This window comes from Seriola aureovittata, chromosome 13 (assembly GCF_021018895.1).
Source record: "Seriola aureovittata isolate HTS-2021-v1 ecotype China chromosome 13, ASM2101889v1, whole genome shotgun sequence".
Classification (NCBI taxonomy): Eukaryota; Metazoa; Chordata; class Actinopteri; order Carangiformes; family Carangidae; genus Seriola; species Seriola aureovittata.
In genome coordinates, this window is record NC_079376.1 from 5,103,610 (window position 1) to 5,111,774 (window position 8,165).

The 8,165-nt window shown below is 39.4% G+C and overlaps 1 protein-coding gene across 1 annotated transcript in view; it reads left to right on the forward strand.

Annotated features, from left to right (window-relative positions):
* Positions 1–7,599, forward strand: part of esr2b (estrogen receptor 2b) — a 29,155-nt gene extending 21,556 nt beyond the window's left edge. Inside the window, exons 7-10 of the mRNA XM_056394324.1 lie at positions 2,125–2,258; positions 5,395–5,578; positions 6,162–6,500; positions 7,355–7,599. Of these exons, the coding sequence (XP_056250299.1) occupies positions 2,125–2,258; positions 5,395–5,578; positions 6,162–6,500; positions 7,355–7,469 (772 nt within the window). The 3' untranslated portion in view covers positions 7,470–7,599. The remainder of the gene's footprint in view (positions 1–2,124; positions 2,259–5,394; positions 5,579–6,161; positions 6,501–7,354) is intronic.
* The last annotated feature ends 566 nt before the right edge of the window (positions 7,600–8,165 follow it).

Sequence of the window (8,165 nt, forward strand, 5' to 3'; positions counted from 1 at the left end):
TCTCTCTCTCTGCTACCATCTTCTTTCACAGTCACTATTTCACTTATTTAGCCTTGTGGTTTTTTACTCACTCCTTCCTTTTTTTCTTTTTTTTTTTTTAAGCCAGTGTGTAAGATTTTGAACAGTTGCCGCTGTGTGAATTAACCTAGTTGGAAGCTATTGGTGTCTCAACAACAGAATTTGACAAGTCGGAGGTGTAAGGTTTTAGCAGATAACAGGACCATAGTTAATGTTTTTGTAGCCAATCAACACTTGGATTATTGTTTTGGGAGCAGAAGTGAGGAATCTGAGGAGGGATTGTTTCACCCCCAATCTGCAGTTCACCGCATAAATTTACATCACAGATCGTGGTTCGATCCAGATCCTCTTGAGTGTATTTTGCATCTTTGATGTGCTGTTGCGATCAAAATAACAGCAGCAGCAACACACTTAGATTCAATTTGTGAGTGATGTGTGTGAACTAATAAGCTGCAGTGTTATTAAGTGTGTAACACGCCTGCCTACCAGGACAATGCAGACAGTAGGGCTGGGTATTGTTTAATATGTTTTGATTTCAGTGGCAGTACGATATCTTAACCTAGTCCTGTTCCTTTTTAAATTAACACCTGCAGCTCTAGAGTTTTTTTCAAAGTGCAATTATTAGGCAACAACAAGTAGGGTTTTGTTACCAAAATTATTACATTTTTTAAAAATGTTATTCCCATTCACCCTAAATACATAGAACATATAACCAAGTACAGCAAACAATCAGACCTCACAAGACAATAACATTGGTGAATGAAACACAATTAAAACAGTAACTTAGACAGACATACCACAAAAAAAAGTCAGTGGTTGAATGGAGGTGTGTGCCTTGGTTCAGTAACTTGCTGTACATTAACATAGAGGAATTAAGAGAGTTAAAAAATAAAAATATCTGACAGAGGTACAACTACATCAGTATTTGTCCTTTGTGCAGTATTACCAGTGGGGTGGCGTCAGGAAAAGCAAGGTCAGCAGTGTTTGCCTAGTTAAAGCTAAAAATCGACATCAATAAAAGCGATACTGAAGTGGAAGTGATATCTCTACTTCCATCTGACCTCGGAGCAGCTTTCTTCTGTCTCGTAAAGGATCTGATTCCTGTTTGCATTCATCATGTAATTTACCGCCCCTCGTGGTGGCAGCAGGGTATTGTCTCTGGAAGCTAGCTTGGCCTCGAGCTGTTGTAAGTCTCTGGGTGTTGTCAATTGGAGAGGACAGCGTACCTTCTTTGATGTGTGCGCATGCGCATTTGACGACACTCCTGGACTCTTTAACGGTTGACTCGCGATAGCCGAAGTGAACTTGCCGTTCGGAGATCAGTTGTGATATTGCGGTATTATACACATGCGCAGACGTATTAAGAGTCAGCAGTGGCAAGTAAATGAACAAATTACAATGAATTATCTCTTTGCAAGATCCGCAGTAAGTTTGAGAGAATATTGTTACACAAGTAGCGCAGCTCCTTACAGGAGTAGCTCAGTATGTAGGTTGTGTACGTAGAGCGAGAGAGAGCGGTGATGCTGGCGACCATAATCGAGAGTTAGCTAGTTAGTAGTTAGCAGTAGGCTAGCTGTCAACGTACAGTGGGATGTATGTACACTGTATGGGCTTAGCTCTGCTCGCCTGTCAGCAAATGTCACAGCACGCCGCTGAGTTTGACACATATATATATATATATATATATGTGAACAGAACTGACACAAGGTTAATGGACAGCCTCCTCTGCACCAGCATCACCTCTGTGGCACACTTTAGCTCTAGATCAGTTACCATGGCTGTTTGATAAGGTGGAGGAGTGTCACTTGAAATGGGGGCAGTACCATTCTTAAATATTGGGCGTTTAATGGTGTAATGGCGTTTCCAGCTCATGAAACTAACAGTAAACTAATACATAAAGTACATTTGGTTGGGATACCAGGTGACAGGTTTCTTTTCCTCATCTCAGTACGCTATCCTTATCGTTTTTATTTTTATGATGCTGTGTTCATTTTAGTTTCCTTTTTTATTCTGTTTTAATGTTCCATGTCACTTGTGATTGTAATATTTGCATAAGCAAAGTGATTCAAGGTGCGGTCTTCTCAGTGTTGTTTCTTGCCTGTGCAGGGAGGAGGGGCAGTGCGTGGAGGGCATCATGGAGATTTTCGACATGCTACTGGCAGCCACCTCTCGGTTTCGAGAGCTGAAGCTTCGGAGGGAAGAGTACGTCTGTCTGAAGGCCATGATCCTGCTCAACTCGAGTGAGTGCGTTTTCACTTTACTGCCCCTGAGAAAGATGAGTTAGCTTCTCAGTGAGCCACGAAATCTGCTTTATCCTGTCCAGTCAGTACCGTGTGCATGTCTGTGTGTGTGTTTATGGTTCTTACATAACACAGATAAGTTTGTCTGTATGCCTTGTTGTGGTTATTGAAACTATAATCTTTAACTGAGTGAGTCAATGACACGTTTCTCTTATCTGACCTACAAGATAAAATTAATCTCAACAGAGCAAAAACAACGAATATCAGCTTTTAAAGTGATTTTCTTTTCTTTTCTTTTTTTTTTTTTTTTTTCCAGCCCAAAACACATATCTTATTCACATGGCCCCTTAAAATAAGTTCTAAATTTCTTTGATATCTTATACTTTGGGTTTGGGTTAGACAGCAACATTCAGTATTGAATCTGCTTATTGAGGTTCAGCTTTTAGCGATTATTACTGAATAAAGTTATGAACAACTGAAGCTCAGAGATGTTTAATAATGTTTTGATGGAAGCATAATGAGAAGACAGGTTCACAACAGTAGATGGAGATCGGAACAGGCTTTGCTCTAACAGATCACTTCCTAATTTCCCTGTCAGTGTAAGTGATGGGGGACAAACTCCACAGTCCTTGTTTTGTGTAAAGCATTTGCTCAAGTTTATGTGGTTTACTGTTAGTTAATATGTTAATATATTAAGTTAGGATGAGGCTTCAACAGTCAGACTTCTTCCAAAATGACAAAACTATCAGCAAAGCATGTTTCAGTGTTGATATTGTTTTAAGACAAACTTTAAACCATTGAGAGCGTATCCTATGTTTACAAACTGGAGCTACAACAAGAAGTATGAAACACTGATTAAATACTGTATGTTTTAGACACATTTTTGTTTAACTACTTGCTCTGAATCTGTGAGGTCTCCATGTAGAAGTTGATAGTCTGAGAATATTATGAGGATCTAAGAGGTTTTCTTAAATTCTATTTACATGAGTGTCTTGATCATTTCTTTAGTGAAGACTCTGTTGGTCCTGTTCAACTATGAAAACACGGTCCACCTGGTTTGTATAGTGATTTTTACAAAGTGTTGTTTCTGTTCCTTCATAAATAATGTCACAGAAAACACCAGCTTAGATGGGGGGTATTGGTCAGTTTAGATGTTACGGGTTTAAGATTTAGAAGCTGACGGTGATAAAATCTGCTGCTGGTGATGTTTGTCAGCTTTGGCTAAACATGAGAAGTATCAAATGTTTACTGCATTTCTCTTTACTAATAAAAAAGAGAGGAGAGAGAGAGGAGAGGGTTTCATTACAGATACAGGGTTTTTAGCCAAACAGGAACCTGATCCAAGATGGAACCGGCTATCAGAACACAACCCTGCCAATAGGGTTTTTAATAATGCTTGCATATACTTTTACAGTATGTGTGTTCTCTTTGACGGATATCAAAGTTATTTTTTGAAGTGTTTTGTGCAGTTGCAACCAAATTAACTTGATGACATTGTGGCTATAGGTGGGGCTACAGAAACTTGTTGAATTTAAAAAGTCACAACTTAGTGGTAATAAGTCTGACTCAGTGAAAGAAGGCAGGATTTAGTTTTGTACAAAGTCCTAATACCTCCAGGATTCATTGTTCTCAAAAACATCAGCAGGACATAATAACTCATTTAGAGGGTTGTGACTGTGACACAGATGTACTTTTCCTCAGTGCTTTTAAGTTTTCTACTATTTTACTGGTTTAAAGTTTATAGATATTGAATATTTTCCAGGATGATAAAAACCATTTGACAACTTAACAGCCTTTGTAAACACTGCACACCAGGGTTACACCACACTAGGCGTTTGGATGTGGTTTTTTATCATCAACATGGTTAAAGATGTTGGTGATCCTCCCATAGAAGTTGCATTGGCTGACCTTTTCTCTGAATTTGAAAAAAGTCTGGATTATACAACCTGTGAAGATGGACTTTATTGCAGAGCGGCTTTTGGTTGTTTTTTTTTTTTTTTTTGCCTTTCACATGCTCCCAGCGGTCACGGTGTCCTCTCCCTGTCCCAGCTCACGCACAACCACCAGCAGACACTGTACAGGTTTCATAGAGGTGAGGGACCTCTGTGCGTGTCCTCATATAGTTTAACCAAGTTCCTCTGATACACACAAACACGTACAGGGTCATCTGACAGACTCTTTCTCTGTTGACTCTGCCTCACTGCAGCTGGGCTGGAAAAAAAAAAGAACAAATTGTGCAAGAAGTGAAATTGAGTTTGAAAAGTCAAATGAGCAGAGAGGAATTTTAAGATTCATGATTCTGGACAGATTGAATGTTGTGGCGTAACTGCTCTTTGTGTCCTCAGTCCTGGTGGTGGGTGGACAGGGTGATTTACAGATTTTTTTATTTTTTTATTTTTTTTAAGGACAATGCGTACTATTAGAATTGTCACTTAAATTTCACATATCAAGAATTTACCAATTACTTTATGTACAACATGCAGCTGACAGTATTTTGTAAATGGACTCAGAATATAAAGGCTTCATTCAAAGAAACTGCAGAAATTACAACAGCCAAATATAAATGACAACAAATGTATTTGCTGGACTAGTCTGTCTGTGAGTTTTAAATCCATTATTAATCCTCTAATTTTTTCCTCACTGCCAGTGGGACCTAAATATTGATTTCGAATTACTTTGGTGGCAGCCTGAGGTTTCCTCTAGCTTCATTATTAGGCCAAAAAATTCCCTTTGCACTTTGGTCCATGCCAGGTATCTCAAAAAGTGGCCATATGTCACTTAAATCTGCCGCAGGTATTTATGGTCTCCAGAGGATGAATCACAGTATTTTCTATCACCACACCTTCAGTAAATTTCACTATTGTTAGATTTTCATTTAATTTGTGTTTATTTAGGTTTAGGCCAACATTTTTGTGTTGTGGAGTGTGAACATTTCAGCCTCAAGGGACCAAGACAAAGTGTAAAAGCTTCTGGAATGAAATTTTAAATAATAGTTGCAGGTAACATTAATCTTATTAATTTATATCCTCATGTCTGTGATCATGGAGAAACTTTTGATATACTGAGCTGGGCGACATAAATCGCTGATATACGATGGTTCATAAAAGGTCGATATCAATTATGTTGTTTGTTTCAGATCTGTGTACGAGTTCCCCTCAGACAGCTGAGGAGCTGGAGAGCAGGAACAAGATGCTGCGTCTGTTAGACTCAGTGATTGATGCTTTGGTCTGGGCCATTTCCAAACTGGGGCTGACGACCCAGCAGCAGACTCTGCGCCTCGGACACCTCACAATGCTGCTCTCCCATATCCGCCACATGAGGTACAGACCGAGACAACAGGAAACGGTGACATAGCAGCAGAAAGATAATTGAAAAAGCATGCTGGAGCAGGACATATTTAGACTCTTGCCGATGTGTTCTTTATTAGTCCACTCTCAGCATATTAATGCACACATTAATACTCATGCTCAACAGGTTTGTGTACAATCACATAGAAATAAATACATACAGACACTACACTTGATTTTATAGTCCTTGGATGGGACTATAAAGGTTGATATAGTACACAAAATGTATTTAAATTTCAAAATAATGAATTTTTGATATTATTATCCAGTGATTATTAGAGGCTTTTATGAGTTAAAATAATTAGGCTTAAAAAAAAAATCTATTGTGTGTCATCTATCATGTGATCCTGTGAAATGTGTTAAAATATTACAAACGCTATGACAAAAGTCTGTTAGCCATGTTTAGGTAATAATAGTTGTGAGCTGGTTTCAGACCTTTGATAAAGGGAGCCAAGACAGTTTTTATTAGCTGTGTGCAGTGTCATCGGTGTGCAGTGTCTTAGCACAGCGTTAGCTGTGTGCAGTAGGTTCACTGTCATCTCTCCTCTCTCTGCAGTAACAAAGGCATGGACCACCTTTCCACCATGAAAAGGAAGAATGTGGTGCTGGTGTACGACCTCCTGCTGGAGATGTTGGACGCCAACACATCCAGCAGCAGCAGTCAAACATCAGCCTCACCGAGCTCTGACATTTTCTCTGACCAGCACCAATACCCCCCACCTTCGTCTCACCTGCAGCCTGGCTCGGACCAGACCGCCACTGATGCCGACCACACCACTGTGCCTCCACACAGACCAGCTGAAGCCCCGCTCATGGACACACACCTGCAGTCTCTACCCCTGCTGTCCACACCTCCATCACAAAATTTGGTGGTGGCTCACATGGACAGCAACGAGTAAGTTCACGTGGTGAAAGAGAAACTCTGATTCTTTAGAAAACTCAAAGCAGTAAAGCCAGGAAGGAAATTCCAGTAAGCAGTACTAACAGTATCATAGTGAAGAGGACAAGAATCTGATTCTGAGGTGATAGATTCATATCTCTAGTTTACAGGGGTTCTACACTCTCGGATCAGATGAAGGAGGTAAGGACAAGATAAAAGGAAGGAAAAAAGTGAAGACAGGGAAATAAGGAAGGAGAGAAGCAACGCAAAAGGGAAAGAAGTAAAAACACGAGGAGGAAAAAGCAGAATTGCAAAGAAAAAAGGAAAAAACAAGGGCAGATGGAAGGAGAAGAGGAAAGAAAGGAAGAAAGGGAAGTAAAGAAGGTAAAACAAAATTACAGAACAAAGGAATAGAAAAGTAGCAAGGAAGGAAATGAAAGATGGAAAGAAAAATGTGAATAAAGGAAAGAAGGGAACAAGGACAGAAAGAAAAGGGACTGTAGGGAAAGAAGGAAAGACAGATGGGTAAAGAAAGGTAGAGGGGAGGGGGGAGAGGAAAAATGAGGGTAGGAGGAAAAGAAGTAAAGAAATGAGAAAAGAAGGAAGAAAGGTAGTAAGGACAAATGTAAGGAGGAAAGAAAATAAGGAATAAAGGAAAGAAAAAGGTGGTTATGAAGGGGTTGAAAGGAAAGGAAGAAGATGGGGTAATAGAGAGATTTAGATAAAATAAATGAGTAAAGAAGTAAAAGAAAATATTTTTCTCATATTTAAAGCTGTTGGAGAAAGGTAGAAATACTTGGTGTCCAACTGTGAGTAAATGTGCTAATTTCTTCACCTCTAGTAACTGACTGTAATGACTTTGCCCACAGTTATATCCATCCGGAGCAGTGGTCAGTGGATGCACAGGATGGGGATCCCTCTGTGGGTGCAACACACTGCATCATCGCTGATCGAATTATCATGGAAACCACCTTGCAGGGGTGACGGGACTAACAGAGACGGACTGAGATTGAACCTTGACACCTTTCCATCTCCCAAAGATCAAGAAAAGGAAACAAAAAAAAGGCTTAAAAAAACAAAAAAAACAAAACAAAACCCAAGTGCTGTTGTGAGGTAAAGCTTTTTTTCTCTTGTTGAGATGTTTTTAGTCTTTGGAGAAAAAAGAAACATTTTTTGATCGAATGTATATTTTGTGTGCGTAAATATTTCTTGTGAATGTGCACTACAGTTTCTGAGGACATAGCTGAACCTCTGCCAGTCAGTTTGTGCTCTTTTTTGATATGCAGTATTTGTATCTCTTTTTTCACCTTGATGTAACATCCAGAACAAGCCATCCACAAACCATCTGCAGTGACTTATACAGGTGCATGTGGTCCACACAGTTAGTATCTATTTCCATAAGGGTTGTTGGTCCTACAGCTGAAAAGGGCAGTGTTTTCTATCACACCGTGGTGTATTTTTTCTCCTTCACTGCTACTGTGTACTTTGGTGTTTTAATCGGTGCCTGTTCATCCAGGATTTTTCTACTCTTTGTACAAACCTTAATTGTCAGTGGAGTCAAGAAGCAGCAGTTTGTGGCCTTTTTACAAAATGACTGTTAAAATAATTTTATTTTCAGTTCATCTGGTTAAGCTTAGGCTGAATTTATACAATATGAGGTGGCACAGATCTGTCGTCTTT